The sequence below is a fragment of the Talaromyces rugulosus genome, chromosome III (genome assembly GCF_013368755.1).
Source record: "Talaromyces rugulosus chromosome III, complete sequence".
Classification (NCBI taxonomy): Eukaryota; Fungi; Ascomycota; class Eurotiomycetes; order Eurotiales; family Trichocomaceae; genus Talaromyces; species Talaromyces rugulosus.
In genome coordinates this window covers 2,498,855-2,517,241 of record NC_049563.1, presented here as the reverse complement: position 1 = coordinate 2,517,241, position 18,387 = coordinate 2,498,855, and the positions used below count along the sequence as shown (strand labels likewise).

General features: G+C 50.2%; 9 protein-coding genes across 9 annotated transcripts; 3 read left to right on the top strand and 6 right to left on the bottom strand.

The window, feature by feature from the left end:
* Positions 1 to 33: 33 nt before the first annotated feature.
* TRUGW13939_05734 (uncharacterized protein) lies at positions 34 to 2,711 on the bottom strand (the record flags this gene model as incomplete). The annotated part of the gene is made up of 6 exons (XM_035488894.1): positions 34 to 631; positions 688 to 788; positions 849 to 1,437; positions 1,496 to 1,818; positions 1,880 to 2,526; positions 2,582 to 2,711. 6 exons carry the CDS (start codon positions 2,709 to 2,711, stop codon positions 34 to 36), a joined length of 2,388 nt encoding a protein of 795 aa, XP_035344787.1.
* Positions 2,712 to 3,563: 852 nt separating this feature from the next.
* TRUGW13939_05733 (uncharacterized protein) lies at positions 3,564 to 4,262 on the bottom strand (the record flags this gene model as incomplete). Its single annotated transcript, XM_035488893.1, has 1 exon — positions 3,564 to 4,262. One exon carries the CDS (start codon positions 4,260 to 4,262, stop codon positions 3,564 to 3,566), a length of 699 nt encoding a protein of 232 aa, XP_035344786.1.
* Positions 4,263 to 4,661: 399 nt separating this feature from the next.
* TRUGW13939_05732 (uncharacterized protein) lies at positions 4,662 to 5,973 on the top strand (the record flags this gene model as incomplete). Its single annotated transcript, XM_035488892.1, has 2 exons — positions 4,662 to 4,691; positions 4,741 to 5,973. The coding sequence occupies 2 exons, from the start codon at positions 4,662 to 4,664 to the stop codon at positions 5,971 to 5,973; spliced, it is 1,263 nt and encodes a 420-aa protein (XP_035344785.1).
* Positions 5,974 to 6,497: 524 nt separating this feature from the next.
* On the bottom strand, positions 6,498 to 7,811 carry TRUGW13939_05731 (uncharacterized protein; the record flags this gene model as incomplete). The annotated part of the gene is made up of 1 exon (XM_035488891.1): positions 6,498 to 7,811. One exon carries the CDS (start codon positions 7,809 to 7,811, stop codon positions 6,498 to 6,500), a length of 1,314 nt encoding a protein of 437 aa, XP_035344784.1.
* A 380-nt stretch (positions 7,812 to 8,191) lies between these two features.
* Positions 8,192 to 9,019, top strand: TRUGW13939_05730 (uncharacterized protein; the record flags this gene model as incomplete). Its single annotated transcript, XM_035488890.1, has 1 exon — positions 8,192 to 9,019. One exon carries the CDS (start codon positions 8,192 to 8,194, stop codon positions 9,017 to 9,019), a length of 828 nt encoding a protein of 275 aa, XP_035344783.1.
* Positions 9,020 to 9,141: 122 nt separating this feature from the next.
* On the bottom strand, positions 9,142 to 10,669 carry TRUGW13939_05729 (uncharacterized protein; the record flags this gene model as incomplete). Its single annotated transcript, XM_035488889.1, has 4 exons — positions 9,142 to 9,265; positions 9,322 to 9,978; positions 10,034 to 10,546; positions 10,602 to 10,669. 4 exons carry the CDS (start codon positions 10,667 to 10,669, stop codon positions 9,142 to 9,144), a joined length of 1,362 nt encoding a protein of 453 aa, XP_035344782.1.
* Positions 10,670 to 11,170: 501 nt separating this feature from the next.
* On the top strand, positions 11,171 to 12,589 carry TRUGW13939_05728 (uncharacterized protein; the record flags this gene model as incomplete). Its single annotated transcript, XM_035488888.1, has 4 exons — positions 11,171 to 11,847; positions 11,907 to 11,966; positions 12,033 to 12,390; positions 12,455 to 12,589. 4 exons carry the CDS (start codon positions 11,171 to 11,173, stop codon positions 12,587 to 12,589), a joined length of 1,230 nt encoding a protein of 409 aa, XP_035344781.1.
* Positions 12,590 to 13,086: 497 nt separating this feature from the next.
* Positions 13,087 to 15,359, bottom strand: TRUGW13939_05727 (uncharacterized protein; the record flags this gene model as incomplete). Its single annotated transcript, XM_035488887.1, has 3 exons — positions 13,087 to 14,756; positions 14,807 to 15,230; positions 15,294 to 15,359. The coding sequence occupies 3 exons, from the start codon at positions 15,357 to 15,359 to the stop codon at positions 13,087 to 13,089; spliced, it is 2,160 nt and encodes a 719-aa protein (XP_035344780.1).
* A 2,176-nt stretch (positions 15,360 to 17,535) lies between these two features.
* TRUGW13939_05726 (uncharacterized protein) lies at positions 17,536 to 18,371 on the bottom strand (the record flags this gene model as incomplete). The annotated part of the gene is made up of 2 exons (XM_035488886.1): positions 17,536 to 17,861; positions 17,945 to 18,371. The coding sequence occupies 2 exons, from the start codon at positions 18,369 to 18,371 to the stop codon at positions 17,536 to 17,538; spliced, it is 753 nt and encodes a 250-aa protein (XP_035344779.1).
* Between the last annotated feature and the right edge of the window lie 16 nt (positions 18,372 to 18,387).

The window sequence follows — 18,387 nt, the reverse complement described above, 5'->3', positions numbered from 1 at the left end:
TGCTTAGAAACTGAACGATGAACCCACCAAGCCTTACTTGGAAGGTTGGTCAACGCCCTGAGTAGACACAGACGGGGGAAGGTCAGCATCATGGGTACCCCAGGTGCTCTCGTTGCGACCCAGAGTCAGGACAAGCTCCTGGCCATCAGTGAAGAAGCTGTAGTCAATCCAGTTCTTGGTGTAGGGTTTCCCGTCAAGAGTTGCCGACTGAATGTAAATGTTTTCGTACGAAGCATCAAAGTTAATCGTCTTGATGGTCGACGTCTTGCTGGTCAGAGGAGACGTGTATTGGACCGATGGGAAGAAAGGCGGGATGATGAAGTAGACATTCTGCGCTGGGTTGGGGAAGAGACCAATCATAGACATGGCAACGAAAGCACCCATGGTTCCCGAATCGTCGTTTCCAGGAAGTCCTGCAGCGGTAGGAGAAAAGTACTCGGGGATATAGTAATGGGCCCGGCTAGCCGACTTTCCTGGTCGGCCGGCGTAGTGGTATTGGTAGACAGTAAGGAATGCAGGCTCGTTGCCAATGTAAGTAATTTCTTTATCGTGCATGTAGTCGAGACGCTTGACAAAGGATGATGCGCCACCGAGGAAAGTAATCAGGGTTGCCATATCGTGAGGGACAAAGCTGTTTCGGCTGTTAGTCAAGTGGGTCATCTATCAATGAATTAGAGAAACTCTTACAATTGGTATTCGAAAATACTAGACTCAAATGTCTCCCCAGCGGTGTTTTGCAAAGAGCAAATGGAGCCACTGGTATCAAGGTTGGAACATTCAAGAGGGTCCTTTAAAAAGACAAAAAATTAGAGCAAGTCGTTTTTAATCGTAATCTCGATCAATCTCACCTGGTATCCCCAAGTCTGGTTCAAGTATTTGGGCTGGAAAAATCCGGTGAAGCCAGTATCGGTGCCATTAAGGTAAGCCTTTTGGTCTTTCTTGAAAATGTTTTGCCAGTAGGCGGACGTCTTTGCGTACTTTTCGGCATCATCGGTCTTGTTCATACCGCTGGCGATTTGTGCGATAGCATAGTCGTTGTAACTGTACTCCAGAGTGCGGGAAACACTGCGGGTCATTGTACCGAAGCCAACGTAGTCCAGATCCTGAACAGGAATGTAGTTCAAAGACTTCCAGCTCTGCAGACCACCACGACCCTCATTCGACCAGTCGTAGGGCTCTTCCTCGGCATCCTTTTGAACTGCAGCGTACGCAGCTTCCCAGTCAATACCACCATCAAGACCCTTCACGTAGGCATCGGCAATGACATTATCCGCGTTCGATCCGCCTTGGGTGTAGCCTTTGCACAAGGACATACGGCAATCAGGGAGCCATCCCAGGTGTTTTTGTGTGTCGACCAGAGATCGGATAATCTGAGTGACTGTTGTTGGGTCCACCAAAGTGATAAAGGGAAGCTGAGAGCGGAACAGATCCCAGATACTAATTCTCATGTCAGTGTTAGATCGTGCGGTCCACACACACAGGAGTTCAAACGTACCAGTAGAACGAATCAAAGTAAGGCTCCGAGCTCTTCCACAGCGGGTTCTCGCCGGTATAGTTCTGAGGGTTGATCATAGTGCGGTAGATTCCACTGTAAAAGTTGGTGAGAATTGTGTCATTAATACCCTCGCGAGAGACCCGAATAGGGCTGAGCTTCTCCTGCCACAAGCTCACTGCTGCTGAGTGGGTAGCATCAAAGTCAAAGTCGGGAATTTCACTCTCGGCGTTAGAACAGGCTTGAGCCTCGCTAATGAAGCTCACGCCAACACGAGCAAGGACCGAGGCGTCTGCTTCGGGCTTGAATCGCACCCACGCGCCACCCTATGGGAATAGTTAGACTAAGAGAGCACATGACAGGTCGGGTAAAAAGATGGTAGCATACAGGAAGAGGATATCCATTAATACCAAGGGAAATCTTAAGCGACTTGGCCTCGGATGTCGCACGAGTATTGACAAAGATACCATTGTCGCGGATGTCGGCAGAGCTCTTGAAATCAGTACAGAAGAACGCCTGGTATTTGCCAGATCCGAAACTAGGGAGGAAGACACCGGAGCCGGTCATGCGGCCAGTGGACTCGTCAACGTCAATGGTGGCATTGTCCTGTCGGGAGTCTGACAGATCGGTCAAGTCCATCAGGAGGAGCGGGCTGGCAGAAGAGTTGCCAGATGTAAAGTTGAATCGGAACAACGAGGCGTGCTGGGAGGTAGTCATGTCGACGTCGACACCAGAAGACAGGCTGACGCCAAAGTATCCCGGGCTAGACTTGACCGAAGACTCATCAAATGAGACAGGGCGCTCCAATTTGGGGTACTTGCACCCGTCGATTTCGTCGTTCTCACAGCTTGCATAGGGGAACAAAGCAAAATTTCCTAGTGAAGGGCTACCACCGGTACCAGAGTCGTGCAGTGTCGAAAAACCGGTGATGTTGGAGCCATCGAGGGTGAAACCACCCTGGTTGCTCTCGGAGTTGGTGTCGGCCACGGCTTTGGCCATGCCGTAGGGCAAAGAAGCGCCGGGGAAGACATTGCCTAAGAATAAAGCAAGTTAGATCGGTAAAAGCCATAGCAAAGCTCATGCACGCACCTCCATTGGCACTTCCGATCAGCGAATCGACGTATTGAAGGACGTCGTAATCAAAAGTGCTGTTGCTTGCGGCAGTGGCCAGAGAGCTAAGCAGGGAGCTGAGCGACAAAAGAGTGAGTGCTCGAGCCATGATTGCGGTAGCTCAATCAATGACAGAAGGGAAGGGAAGAGAAGGAGCGACTTGTCTTGGCCGGACAATTTCTCTCCCCGCAAGAACGGTGGGGAAATAAGCAATATATAGGCCGACGACAGTGGACTTGCCCATAGCTCTCTTAGCCAAGCATGCCGAAGTTACCGACCAGGGTTGACGTTGCACGGTTGCACCTGGAAGAGTAAAAGCAGGAGTCTAAGAGGCGCGCATTTCCCGATACAGACAGGCGCGCGCACCTCTGTCCAACAGACTCCGGAGGAATCGCCCAAGGATTCGCAGAACCATCTCCGATGATAGCGATGGTGCAAGTCGACTGGTTGTTGGTGTTGTTCCTGTCGATCCCTGCATGTTCGGGCCTAGCAATGTAGGGATGGCACGCCAACATCGGCTACTTTCAGGATAGGGTGACATCGATCTGGCCGATTGTGGTGGATGTAATTAGCGACTGCGCGGGAGAGAAGGAAGAGGAGCCATGGCTAGCGATACCCTGGTCGAGTCCGACTCCGTGACTCGGTACAATCCATCAGTGAAATCGTGAATGTACTATTGAAGGTTGTATTATCGAGAGGTGAAGGGAAGGTTGAAGGTTCCTGCCCCTGTCGATCCTCCGCGGGGCTTGGCTCACGTTGTATCCGGTCGCTCCTGCCTGCTGTGGGCCGCTGGCCGCACCTGCCTGCGGGGTTTGTTTGCTTATAAGTTATCGCGCCCGGAACAATAATCGCGTCCGATGTGACATTCGCCTTTTACGATTTCTATCACGATTCTCTCGTTATACAATGGTTGCGATTTGACGATGGCCTAAACGACGCAAAGATACCATACAATACACTTTCAACTTGCAGACGCCTGTCTGAACTCTTCTGGCGTGTCGGGCTGGTTGCGCCAATGGGCCTTCTTGACTGCATCTTCCTCTTCCAGCTTGGCCACTACACGCGCGATGGTCGGGTAGTTGTTGATATCTACGCCAAAACGTGCGGCGCTCCATGCTGCAGGAACAAGACATACATCTGCTAGAGTAATGTCATCTCCAACGCTAAAGACACCCGCTGTCTTGGAGGCAATGGCTTCGTATGCGGCGAACCCGGCCTCTGTCGCCTGCCGACATAGCGGGCTAGGGTCAGCGTCGAGCTCTTTGATCCATCTCTGAACGCGTAAGTTGACTACAGGTTGGACATCTGCCGAAATAATCGCGACCAAGGTCAGGGTGAGAGCGCGCAGCTCTGGGTTTTGGGGTAGGAGAGGTCGATAGTGTGCGCTTGAGGATGGGATGATTTCTTCGAGATACTGCAGGGCGGCAATCGACTGTGGAATGGCGAAGCTGTCACCTGGCGTCTTGTGCACTACTAGAACCGGTACGCTCAAGGACGGGTTGAGAGCCCGGTGTTCCTCGGTACGCTGCTCATTCTTCAGCAAATGCACAAAGATGGGCTTGTAGGGGATGCCGTGCAAATGGAGCGCAATGCGCAATCTTGCCGAGCACGAAGACCGAAAGTAGGTGTATAGGTCGAAGGTGGGTAAATCGGAACCCATGGTGGCAGTTTTCTTTTTGCTACATTCCGGCTGTGTTTGAGCTTCACGACCTGTGGTGTTTATACATATTTCCGGCAACACTGTGGTGTTGCGGAGGCGCGGCTGTTAGCGGAAGCTTTCCGCCGGCTATCTGAGGCAATTCCGAATGCGGAAAGGGAACAAAAACGACGACATGCTGCTTCTCGAACTGCCGGACTAATGATGTTCCAACAGTTTCACCAAACCGTAATTTACTGTAAGATAAAAATCACGTTTCTTCAATAAGGTAACAGCCATAATCCGCTTTTCTGACGTGCCCCACAACAGAATCCACCCAAAGTCTATCATCGCCTGGATCATCTATTGCTGGTCTTGTATTTATTTATCAGTCGAAATTTCAGAAAATCCCTAAATTTAAACATGCAAGTCTCCACGGAAATCTACGATCTTGTAAGTTCCTGAGGGAGATTGTTATGCCTGATTTTAATTTTATACGCAGATTACATTCTATGTTGAGAACATCGAAAATACCGGGCTTCACTTTGGACAAGAAGATCCTCGGCGTTACAACATTCGCGGTTCCGGATCTAAGCAAATGCTAGCCAACTTACGTTTGGTCAGCAAAGCTTTTTGCATGAGCGTATCACCGCGGCTGTTTCGACATGTAGTTGCTGAACTTTATTCCTCTTCTCGTACTGGTCATTCACCTTTGGTTCGGCTCATCGAGATATCTAAAAGCCGATACGCCATATATGTCCGTCAAATTGATTTTAGATTTTATAGCTATAGTTCAGGCTCTGCTGATAGACCTGACGTGGAAGACCTCGCCGGAATACTTCCACCATGCTTGGTTCGGTTCACCAACCTAAGAGCACTCACATTCGATAAACCACCCTCCGATCTTTCCCAAGAGAAGACAAGAGTGTATATCCATAGTGTCATTGCGGCTTTTCGTGATGTGCCGCTTCCGAATCTCGAAGAACTTGAGATCCATTTTCCGATTGCCCACAATTTTGGGCAATTCTTTCCTCTGAAAACCAGTGCGGTACAGATCCCAATCACAGATGTCATTCAGCGACTTCGACGTCTCGAATTGGCTGTCTGCGCTTACACAGATCACCGTCATCAAAGATATTGGCGTAAACCTATTTCGCCGGAATATGCTGCTCTACCAAATGAGGACCATGCGTCCTATTTGTTTAAGATGATTGAACCTGCCATCAACCTAACATCCCTCTCAATACGGGGCTTGGATATTATAGATCTTGACACGGTCAAGTTCTCTCCATCTTTGCGCCTTCGCTTTCTAACTTTGTCCTGCGTGTCTATATCTGCGCAAAATCTCCTCTCACTCATGGTACAATCCAGACAGTCATTACGAGTTATCGGACTCGAACTGGTCAAATTGAATACCGAAACATGGCATCACGTTCTACTGGAAATGAGCAAATTCCCACAGCTTGTCGATTTTCATATTGATTCTAGTGGATATTCGTTAACAGGGTCAAGCTCTCATTTTGTTCCAGGATTACTCCCAGAACCAGACGACCCATCCGCTATCGAAACTCGCGAGCGCCATGATATTCCCGCTCTAGGTAATCTAGTACGTGCGGTAAATGCGAATAGAGTTAAAACAGGGCTTCAGCCTTTGTCAGATTATGAGTACAAGTTCGCCAGACTACCTCCTCTGGAAACTCAGTTGCAGGACCTTGACCTCGGGTCTGGACCATAAGTTCTTTGCTTCGTACCAGGATTATAAGCTCTAACGAGGCTATATTGTGCGGATAGCCAGCTTTGGCAACAAATGCATTCCTTTGGTGTGATTATATAGTCCTAGCAGACTATCCCATGTCTTCCAGTTGTACTCGGATGACTAGTTGGTAGCTCCTGCCATTTAATATGAAGTCTACTTTAATGTTATTATTCATATTTATTCTATACGTAAACACCCAAGTTGATAATTCGAGATTTGGAACTATATAAGTAGCAATAGTTGTCAGTCAAGAAGAATAATCTACATAATTTTCCAGGTCTTTTACAGGCCGAACCGTGTCCACGTGGGGGTACATATGTAATTGACGTACTATATATACAAATAATACGTTGCTTTGAATCATGTAACATTTACTGAAGTGTGCAACAGGGGCTTTGGAATAATTTCCTTAAGATAGTTTAGTGCCTGTTGACTGCAGGGAATGGAAAACAATTCAAGTGATTAAAAGCGTGCACCGTTTTTGCAAACAACTACATACACATTTATTTATTAAAAGAAAACTGCACAGCAGGCTCAATTCTGCCCACGCAGTCGCCAAATCCAACGTATTGACCGTCAACATTCCCTGCTACCGCACGCAGAGTCACCTCATCTCCGTCCTCCAAAAATAACCGCTTGGTTGTGCCGTCTGCCAAGGTAATAGGCTCTTTGCCGCCATTTGTCTGCTCCAACAGACTGCCCTGGGAGCCCGGCTCTTTGCCTGAGATAGTGCCGCTGCCCAGCAAGTCTCCCGGACGTAAGTTGCAGCCAGTGATGGTGTGGTGAGCCACCATCTGCGTGAATGAAAACAGCAGGTTTGTGGCATTGGTCGTTGAAATACGAGTGGGTGCGTCTCCACCGGCATGCTTGAGGTCGACCTCGAGCTTGATATTGTAGCTGTTGTCCGCTCGTTTTTCTCTCAGATACGGAAGCAGGCTGTCGCGAGTTCCCGGCTTAAGACCCTCGGCCCTGAATGGCTCCAGTGCATCAATCAATACCACCCAAGGCGTGATGGTTGTGCCAAAGTTCTTCGAATTGAACGGACCCAGCGGGACGTATTCCCAGGCCTGAATATCACGCGCAGACCAGTCATTCATCAGCACCAGACCAAAGATATGGTCTTCTGCCTCGTCGATGGAGACGGGCTGCCCGAGCTTGTTCGGTGTGCTCACAAACGCCGCCAATTCCAGCTCAATGTCTAGTTTCTTGCACGGCGAGAAGTGAGGGATCTTGGGCGTCGCAGCCGGGTTGGCCAGAATCTGACCCGAGGGACGGACAATAGGTGTACCAGATGGTACAACGCTAGATGCTCGACCATGATATCCAACGGGCAAATGCGTGTAATTCGGCTGCAACGCATTGTCAGGCCCACGGAAAAGCACACCAACGTTGTATGCATGGTTCAGCCCCGCGTAGAAATCCGTGTAGTCGCCAATCTGCATAGGCAGATGGTTTGTCGCGTTGCTGAGTGGGACCAAAGCCGTACTCCGTAGACTTTCATTATCCCGTAGAAGCGCCGCATAAGGCGTGTCGACCTTGAACACGGCTTGCAGATACTCGCGCACTTGTCGGTGAATAGGCCGCCCCAGCGCGGCAAAGTCGTTCAGGGTAGTCTGATTGAACACATTGAGATGCGGTTGAATTGCTGGTAGCTGCGAGAAGCCCTGCTCGCGCGCAAAAGCAGACAGGTCGAGCGCATAGTCGCCAATGGCAATCGCGGGCACCTTGGTCGTCGACCCGTTGGCGGTGATGATGCCAAAGGGGATGTTGGCGAGGGAAAAGTGTGACTTTGGGGGGATTGTAAGCCAGGACACCATTTTCGTTACTCTTTTCTTCTCAAAATTAGATTCCTCTTTTGTTTTTTGGCTGTTTAGGATTCTTGAGTACAAAAGACAATAAGAAGAAGGTGTGGGGTATTGCTCCTTGTCTTTCCGGGATTCCGCCTAGTATTTCATCATAGCGGAACGGGCCCGCGGCGGGATAACGCCGGGTATTTGGGGCTTCGCCGCCGGAAGCCGCCTTTTCGTGCTTTTCTTGGGATGGCTGTTACCGGATATTCAGGATGGATCGTTGGAAGTGTCTGTGTCACCGTTGGTTTCCGGGATATCAATATCCTGAAGTAATGCCAAACATAGTCTTTCCACTTCATGTCAACTACTACTATCACTTTCAAGCAGTTTCAAGAAAGTAAACCAAAATGGCCACCGCAACAGGACTCTCCCCATCACCAGCAATAAACCTCTCGTCCAACGACGCCACTGTCCTACAGGCGCTTTTCGACGCTGAATCGTCAGCTTCTTCATCTACTCTCGCCAAAATCGACAGCTTCCTTCCGTCGTTCCCGTCAATATCAGACCACAATTCAACGATCCGGTCTATCAAGCAGCGCGAACTCGCGATTATACGACGCATTCAGAATGCCACGGACAATGAAAAGCTCTCAGTGGTGGACGAAGCAATCACAGAACTCGGCGGTTTGATCAGTGAAGCGCCAGATTACCCTCCGCTGTACGCGAATAGAGCGCAGGCGCTGCGCATGCATATCCAAGCATCATCTGCTGCTGCTGCTGCTGCTACGAATTCAGAGTCTGATAATAGCAACACCGAAGACAATGCAATTTTCTCTGTTACATACGCAGATATTGCAACCAGGTTATGGTCCGACCTCACCCAGGCCATCACTCTCTCCACCCCTGCACAACAAACATCCAGCGTTTCCCCCGCCCAAGCGCGTCTCCTCTCCAACGCACACACGCATCGCGGGTATATCCTTCTCAAAGCTGCCAAAATCCGCAAGGACCAAAACCCAGAAGATACAAAAATAGGTGGAGGAGGACCACAGCAGCTACGCAATATCGGCACGCGCGACGAGCTGGAGGAGATGGCGAGTCGGGATTTTTTCCAGGCGGGAAGGTATGGCAATGATGTTGCGCGCGAAGTAAGTGTGCAGACGAATCCGTATGCAAAGCTGTGTGGGACGATAGTTAAGGAGGCGTTGAGGAAGGAGATGGAGGAGTTTCAATAGATATATGTATATATAAATATAATTCTTTTTTACAAAAAATATCAATTGAGCATGTGGTTAATATTATATGTGTAGATGGTTTGTGTGTAAACTAGATAGTGCTTTTATTGCAGTCAAATACATTATGCAGACTTGTGTGGATTCACAAAATGCCGCTTCAACGGCTCCCAGCTCTCTGCGTTGTAGTCCTCCTGCACTTTCTGGCACGTTTTCAGTCCCCATTCAGACACTCCGACCATCAGAGAACTACAAGATATTCGTTAGCAAGTCAACCCCACGCTTTTAATAACACCAAGACTAACCTTTCAAACATAAATGCCATGCTCCCCTCGCCGACCTTTTGCGGCTTGAGATCAGCATTGCTCGCCTTCTCATGCGCCCCAGAATCCGGGCCATGCGCGCTCATGATATTGTGCAGACTGGCACCAGCAGGCCGGAACCCGCCGCCGACTTTGGCATCATAATCTCCAGAGATCAGACCCATAAACTCAGACATAGTATTGCGATGGTACCACGGCGGCCGGAAGGTATCCTCAGCCACAAGCCAGCGCGGCGGGAAAATGACAAAGTCTGCAATGGCCGTACCGGGGTGGTCCGAAGGGCCCGTCAAAACAGTAAAGATTGAAGGGTCTGGGTGGTCAAACGAGGTAGTCCCAATAACATTGAACCGGCCGAGGTCGTACTTGAATGGATAGTAGTTGCCGTGCCAGGAGACCACGTCAAAGGGCGTGTGGTTCTGCTTTGCCGAGAAGAGGTTGTTGTTGAACTTGCTGATGACGTGGTATTTCGAATTGCTTGCATCATCGTCGTCGTCGAATGAAGCTACTGGTGTTTGAAAGTCGCGCGCGTTGGCGAGGCCGTTGGAGCCGATGGGGCCCAGTTCTGGGAGCTGGTAATGGCCCTGGTACAGCTCGCAGATGTATCCTCGCACAGGGCCGGACGGGAGAGTGACGCGATATCTAGTAATGTAGGTGAGTAAGTAGCACACAAGAAAAGAAAAAAAAGCGAGCGTACTTGATACCCCGGGGAATAACACAAATCTCGTTTGGCCGGACCAGAATCTTGCCCAGCTCGGTCTGGATATCGAGCACTCCATGCTGGGGCACAATGAGGAAATCCCCATCTGCCGAGTAAAAAGCTTCTTTGCCCATATCCTTGCCAGCGGCATACAGCAAGATACCCAGCCCGCTCTTGACGGTAGGGTCGCCGGCGCCAGCCACCAGGTGCAGGCCATGCACCCAGTCGACTTTTTCATCCAGATCAAACGGGTTCCATCGGAGCTGGTTTGGGATGTGGTGTAGCGTTTGCTTCTTCTCGCTGCTCAGCGAGGTGTGATAGGTATCTTGGGAGATGGGCTGGTAGTTTGCATGGGCGGCCGAGGGGAGAATGCGATACAACCAGGTCTGTTTGTTCTCGTGGCGGGGAGCTGTGAAGGCAGTGCCAGACAGCTTCTCGGCATAGAGCCCGTACGGAGGCTTTTGAGGAGAGTTCTGGGCGACGGGCAGTGCGCCAGGTATGGCTTCGGATCTAAAGGTCTATCAGGCTGATATATCCAGCAGCGATACCTGGAGAGAGGACTTACTCAAAGTACGAGTTGAATCCGTTCTGGTAGGAGTACGAGTCGGGAACGGAGAATTGAGTAACCGGCATTGTGACAGTCTCGACTTTACTCTTTCTAGAATCCAGAACAGGTTGATGAAAGGCAAAAAACACCGAATGAAGCGTCAACTGATCTGATATAGCGACAAGGCAGCTACCCCACACTTGGGGCCGCGGAACAGCAGCGGAACAGCCCCCGCGCCCGCCAAATACCCGGAACCAGCCGGCGCAACTGCTCTCATTGCTTTGCATCGCTCTGGAGCCGGCAATATCCGCCCACCTCAACTAGCCGGCGTCACGTCACACCACAAACCAACAAACTCTATCCGTGAAAGAAAGGAGTAGGATGTTGGCGGATACAGCAGGAAGAGGCAGGCAAAAATAGGTGGAAAGAGGGCACATTGGTCCGTGGTGGAGGGAGCCAATAGTTCGGATGGCGTGAAGCATATATACGCATTCTCTCGCTGTGTTGGAGTTCAATATCAACTTTATCATTTCATCATCATTTTTCTATTTCAGCATCTGGAATACCATCAATAGATATCAGCAGATATGGCTCCATCCATCTCCGACCTGCAGTCTTCGCCACTGCCTGCTGACGCCGGCGGCCTGTCCTCCTATCGAGGCTACGACCACGTCCACTGGTACGTGGGCAACGCCAAACAAGCCGCAACCTTTTACGTGACACGCCTAGGCTTTGAGCGCGTCGCCTACCGCGGCCTCGAAACAGGCTGTCGACACATTTGCTCGCACGTCGTGCGCAACGGCGACATAACCTTTGTGCTCACATCGCCGCTGCGCTCTCTCAACCCGGCCAAAATCGTCGCGCTTTCTACCGAGGAGCAGCAGCTTGTTGCCGAGATCCATGCGCATTTGGAGAAGCATGGAGATGCCGTCAAGGACGTTGCTTTTACCGTAGACTCGGTTGATGCTGTGTTCAACGCCGCTGTGCGGAATGGCGCTGTCGTTGTTGCGCAGCCCAAGACTGTGCAGAACGAAAAGGAGGGCGGATCTGTTCGTACGGCTACTATTAAAACATATGGCGATACAACACATACCCTGATTGAACGAAGCCAGTCGTACACCGGCGTGTTTCTGCCGGGTTATCGGGCTGAGACGTCAGCTGCCAAAGACCCCATTGCGGCGCTGCTACCAGAGGTAAACCTGAAGAGAATCGACCACTGTGTTGGCAACCAGGACTGGGAAGAGATGGAAGATGTGTGCACTTAGTACGTTTATCTTTTTTTGCCGTTTCATGTCTGCTATCAGTCAAACTAACAGCGAGCAGTTATGAAAAAGTCCTCGGATTCCACCGCTTCTGGTCCGTCGACGACAAAGACATCTGCACGTATGTCTCTTTCTCTCTCTCTTTCCCCCCAATCCCTAAGGATTTATACTAAAAGAGACACAATAGAGACTACTCTGCCCTCAAATCCATCGTCATGTCCTCCCCCAACGACATCGTCAAAATGCCCATCAACGAGCCCGCCCATGGCAAAAAACAGTCCCAAATCGAAGAATACGTCGACTTTTACGACGGCGCCGGCGTACAGCACATCGCTCTGCTCACTGACGACATCATCAGCGCCATCACAAACCTGCGTGCGCGCGGTGTTGAGTTTATCAAAGTGCCCGAATCGTACTATGACGATATGTGGGTACGACTCAAGCGTGCGGGCATCATGCCCCAGGAGGCGTGGGAGGATATTAAGCGGTTGGATATTTTGATTGATTTCGATGAGGGTGGATATTTGTTGCAGCTTTTTACCAAGGTTAGTTGTTCTCTTCGTTTTTTTTTTTTTTTTTTTCTATTTGAAGTGCTAACCAAGAGTATAGCATGTCATGGACCGGCCAACCGTCTTTATTGAGATTATCCAGCGCAATAACTTCTCGGGTTTCGGCGCGGGCAATTTCAAGTCCCTGTTCGAGGCCATTGAACGTGAGCAGGAGCTTAGAGGGAACTTGGTATAACTGTGATGTGGATATTTGATGAGTACATGTGTTTATTTGCTAAGCGAGTCTACTGCATGCGTCTGTATACCATTTATATTTAGAATGTTACTTATCTCACCTTACTTTATGTTATTACTTGGTGTATTCGATTTTGAAAAGAAATTTATTCCGCCGTATAAACACGGTAATGCAAATGTAAAAGAAGGGTATAAGTTAGATACATGCTCAAATTGTCATCAAGTCCCAATCATCACAGCAGAAGCTTCCAGCTCTTCCGAAGGTAAGTACATGTAGGTATATTCCATCACGAACCAAAAAAAAAAAAAAAAAAAACCAAAAAAAGAAAGCAGCATTGTCACACCCTGTGTGTTCTTTCTTGTACACCAAAGTATTATTATATTACACCAAAGTATAAGACCGAAATGAACATGGGTTTGTTTGGTCTTTGAGAGTATGCAAGCATAAAAGGGCTTAAGCGGCCGGCGCCATAATTTCGAGGTTGTTTGTTTTCTGTTTTAACTACTGCCATAGTATGACAGAGGGTCGTATTCGTCCTCTTCTTGCGTCTGGTTGTGTGGTGGAGGTCGTCGACCATTCGCGTGGGATGGTGACGCTGTGGCTGCGCGGGGGTTGGCGGCATAACCCTGGAAAGGAGCGGCGTGAGTCGGCGCTGTTGTCGAAGGCCGAACAATTGGTTGCGATGGGGCAGCAGGCGCTGGATGAGATGGCGTTTCGTCATTTGCTGAGGCAGCAAACGGGTTGAACGCCTGGTAACCCCCATTGTTTTGAGGACGTGGAGACGCTGTCCCACCGCCAGGACTGTAGCTGCGATTGACGGGATCTGCATGGGGCGTTGGGACAGTCGTATTGAGCGCAGTAAGCGAACGGCCTGGAGGATTGTTTGCAGGCGAGAATGAACGACTATCAGCATAGTTATTTGCTGGCTGGTAGAGACCAGCATTGGCCGGTGTGGATGCGGGCGAATAAGGGCGAACATTATTTGCCGGCGAGTATGGACGAATATCGGCCGAGTCCTTTATCGGAGGGGGTGGTCGATCACCAGTTGGACCATTCACTGGAGTGTACGAACGATCATCAGGTGCAAAGTTGGCCTGAGGATACCGTGGACCACCAGCAGGAGTGTTGGCAGGTGAATACGGGCGACTATTCGAAGCCCCAAAGGGTCGTTGACCAGACATCATGTTGTCTCCCGGCATGGGGCCTTGTCCATAGTTATCGCCTTGGGAATAGCCAGGTGTGCGACGACCCATTCCTGATGGCGGCGGTTGAGGGTATCCTCCTGGACCTCGACGACCAGGGCCTTCCATAGGCATCGGGCCTCGACCACCTTGCGCGGTGCCAGGGCGATTCATGGCAGGGGAATACGATCGACCCTGAGTAGGATCGAATGGCACAGGGGGCAGAGACGGCATGTGCGGTTGTTGATGGTCAAGAGGGCTGTATCCCATTGGCTCTGCACTTGCTGTCAATGAAGAAGACTCCGAATAAGCAGAATTCTGAGTATTGGTCTTGGTCAACCACGGGCGATCGACGCCGAGATCTGGCAGAGTTGGTTGCTGGTGCATGTCTTCGTCGTTCGGCCCAAGCCCCGTCTGCGAACGGTATGGAGGCAGCGTGGTTTGGGTTGTCTGCCGTGATAGCGGCGCAACAGTCACGATAGGCTTCTTATCTTCTGGATACTCTTGAAGAGAAGGCAAGGTTGGTGCCATTTTGAAAGGCTTGAGCTCTTCTCCTTCGGATAGAGGCATCGTTGGCGCTCGGTCCAGCAGCTGGACGTCATGGGCCAAAGCCTTGGCTGTCTTCTTCCTCACGATACGTTCTAGTCGAGTGTTAATTTTCCGCCGGCAGTAGCGTTTGAGCGAGCCATCTTCTGAAGGAATGTGATGCCACAAGAAAATAAGGTAAAGAATAACCGAGATCAACAGACTGAGCGCAGCAATTACCCAAATAATCAGTGTGAACAGCATGCCAAATAGAATCACGGCTTGTTGATAGTTTTTGTCCGCCAATGCTTTGATGTTGATGAAGAACTGGGCAACCGAAGAGGTTCCATCGGGAGCAGCATGTGAGCCTTCTGGAATCAAATTTAACTGCAAAACCGAGTATAGAGTAATAGCGTTAAGAACCTGACGGGGCCCATCGGCGAAAATGATACGAAGCCAAGCTATTGCCTAGTCAGTACAGTTCACGCAGAGATTTAAGGGATTAGCGAACCTTCAAACGAGAAGTATGCAAAGAGAGCCACGTAGTCGGCACCTTTCTTACTCTTGGTCAACTCGGCAAAAACCAGAAATCGCCGGTAACCTTTGGCCTTGCCGACGCGAATACTTTGTACGCGGACAGCAAGAGGATCGAGGTAACTTTCAGCAATACTGTCCGATCGCATCACACGGATCGCTCGAATCCATCGGTAGGCCAGAAGCACAAACGAAGCAATGATACAACCGGCGAAGATCCAGCGCGAAATACGGATAGGAATTTTTGGTTTAATCTGGCTAGACCAGCGCGAGAAAGCGAGCAAATTGACGGCAGTAAAGGTATCGACGGCGTATACGGCGATTGAAACCACCATGAAGAACCAGACCATAAAATAGGAAAAGCCCGTGAAGCAAGAGCTGCTTTTAAAGTCGGTCAAGTTCTGTTGATTTCCGTGTTAGTGTGTTGTGTCGTCTGATACCGAATAATTTCGACGGCAACTCACAATGTAGTCCCATGTCTGCTCCAGCCTGGTCTGGCCGAGTTTCTCTCGGTCTCCGCAGCAGCCCATCGTGAAGGAGCGTCTGGTCCTGCCAGAGAGGGGATGATGGACACTTTTCTTTTTAACGATTCGGTCGCAAAACGCAACTTGCTCTTCGGACCTGCCGTGAACAAGCCGCGCTGCTCAATAAGCGGGGGCAATAAATAGCGAAAGAGTGGATGATATGTTCAAATGAGGGTGTTAATAATGCAGGGAATTCTTTTTAAAAAGAATATCAAGCCGGCATCGCTTTGTTCCTGGCGGATTTGTTGGAATGGCGGCTCGTACGAGTGGCAGCGACTGGCATCCGCAATTTGGCTTTCTGATTCACTGGATCGATCGATCGATCAGATTGCGATGGCTGGCGCAGCGCCGGGGTTATTATTGTCGTTCGCAGTGAGGGGGAATGTTAGGCTGGCAATGGCATTCGACTGGGAGCCGCCAGGGGGGGGTGGCCAGTTTCAGAATGCGTACGACGTGGGCCACTGGAGAAGCCAAGAGAGCGATCAACGGGGTGCGTAAAGAGCGACCGGGTAAAACAGCAACGGGGGGAGTCGACAGATCGACTGAAGGACGGCGGCAATAATGAATGGCAGCGATGAGTGCTGAGGCTGGGTTTGGATGGGGAAATGGCGATAGCGAGAGGGAACGAGCGACAGCGGCCCGGACGGCGAAGAGGAGAACGGCCCCCCGACCCGCGCTAGGTCTCTAGCACATCGTTAGCCCTGGTACTAATATGCTGAGATTGCGATGTTATAGGCTTGTTGGAGGAGTCCAGGCACGCGAGTCTCGTCATTGGCGCTGGGGATGTGCAACTATCGCGCCTTACTGCGTGAAATTCTGGTCCGAATCGACATACAAGAGACATGTTATGTTTTACATTATTCCGATATAGACTCGACACAGAACTCGATACATAATAACAAACATACGAAGACTGCCAATTGCAACCTCAGACAGACACAGCAACGCAAACACATCGCCCTTACATGACCTTTGTTTCATCTTCTCTTCGCCGCGTCGGGGAATAACCGCCAGTGTTTATCCCTGTTTCTCCCACAAACTCCCCATGAACAGCTCTCTCCCTCTCCATTTGATACAAAAATAGCTCGACGGCCGCGTACACACGACAACATCAGCGAGAGCTAGGACGAAACAGTAGAATGACAGGTAAACAAGCGTTCTTGGCGAGTCTTGTTTCTTCGGCTGTTGGTGATGCGATTGGTTCGCACTTGGCGCCGTTGATGAAGAAGCCCGTGCACTGGCAGCGCGTGCTCAGCCCACTTCGTCTTTTTTGCTTTCCCTATTTTCTCGTGGCCGATCAATCTCCCCAGGGAATTGGTACGGAGTAGATTGCCATGACTAGCAAGACCGGGGCCTGTAATTTCTTGCGACATCGTCTCCGTTATGAGTTATGACGCAGCCAGGCGCGGAGTTTCAAGCCTCTGGCGAGCGAGTACATAAGAACGCGTAGTTGAGCACAACTTAGCAGGATTGCATGCATGTAATGACAAGCAGGCAAATAGTGGAGGTCTTTGAATTGTGTGGCGCAAAGAAGAGACGCTAACGTCTAAAAAGAGCATATTGCCGACTTTGGAAATTCTGCTCACTCCAAGTTTCGTCGAGTAATGAATGAGTCGTAAGCAACCGGGACATTCTCACGTCACGTCCTCAATAGCATTGAAATTGGTCTCGCCGATAAAGGGTGCTAGATGTTGTGGTGGAAGATGTGAACGTCCTGGTAAAAAGGACTGGCGTGAGATGTAGCAGGGTATATGTCGAACCGTCGTTCCCTGCGCGCAGGTAGGGTGCATGCAAATAGACCAATAAAACACTTTCAAATAACAACCAAATCAATTCTTCTTTACACCGGCCGCGCCAGGTGTCTATTCGCTATCTTCTATTACCACTTATCCGCTCGATGCTTGCATATAAACATATCCCCTTCGGCCACCGGGGAAACCACCCTCCCGAAGGTGCCAATGTAGTGGGCTTCCCCCACTGCAATGTTTACCATTTTCACCTTGGAGCTGCAAACTAACAATCACTGCACTACCGTTTAGGTATCGTTCCTCGGTTCGATACTTCACGTTTGTGCCTAGTACTGCTTCTGTTGATAGCCAGAAGCCATCTTCAACCTTTTCGCGCCGCAATTGCTCTTTCTGCTTTGAGACGCATTTGCGAAGAATGAGATCGATCCTCATTCTTACAGAAGACTCGTTCCTTGCCCTATCATGATGTTGGGCCGCGTCAGAACAATCACGATGACATAGTAATAGATAGATGTAAGAGACGTATCCACATGGTCGCAGAATTCTGCTTGGTAGATAATTTCATGCTGATAATAGCTATCATCGACCCAGGTCCTCTCGTTCAGTGAAAGGCAGTAAGAGACCTGGCAAGGCCAGTCGATGGTGTAATGCTGGGCAAATACTGTGCACAGCTTGACCGCGAATGTCGTCTTGCCTGTGCCCGCCGAACCTTGGATAAGGCCCACAAGCTCATGGATTTGGCCCATGAAATTTGCAACGGCTGTTTGACTACGGCTCAGCTCTGGCTGCTTCCAGAGTGCAGGCCTATCAGTGGACGAGGGCAATAAATGGAAAAGATCAAACATTGGCAAAATGTCGAGACTTTGTGCCAGTAGCATGTGCCAAATCGTGTCATGCGGAGCTTTAACGGAGGCATCAGGGTGCTGTAAGCACTCCGCGCAGCCAGCTCATTCTTGAACGTCCTATCAGACCGTAGCTTGCGAACGATGACAGGCAGCGAGGGGCCACTGTACAGGCGGGCTTGAATATATTGAATGGTGTCGTGAGTATTTGCAACAACCGGCGTAATCTCCTTCGTCAGGGTTACCCGCTTCTGCTCCTCGCCTTTCCATTTACGAGTGAGCAGGACACCAATTGGGGAAGCGTCGCACACTGTCGTCCTCGTACATATTGTCGTACCAGTGTGCGACTCCAATCGTAAACCCCCAATGACTTGAGTAGGAAATAGATCCCCATCGTCAGGTCCTAGTTGACCAGTGTCCCTCTCCATCCACGGCTAGTGAACA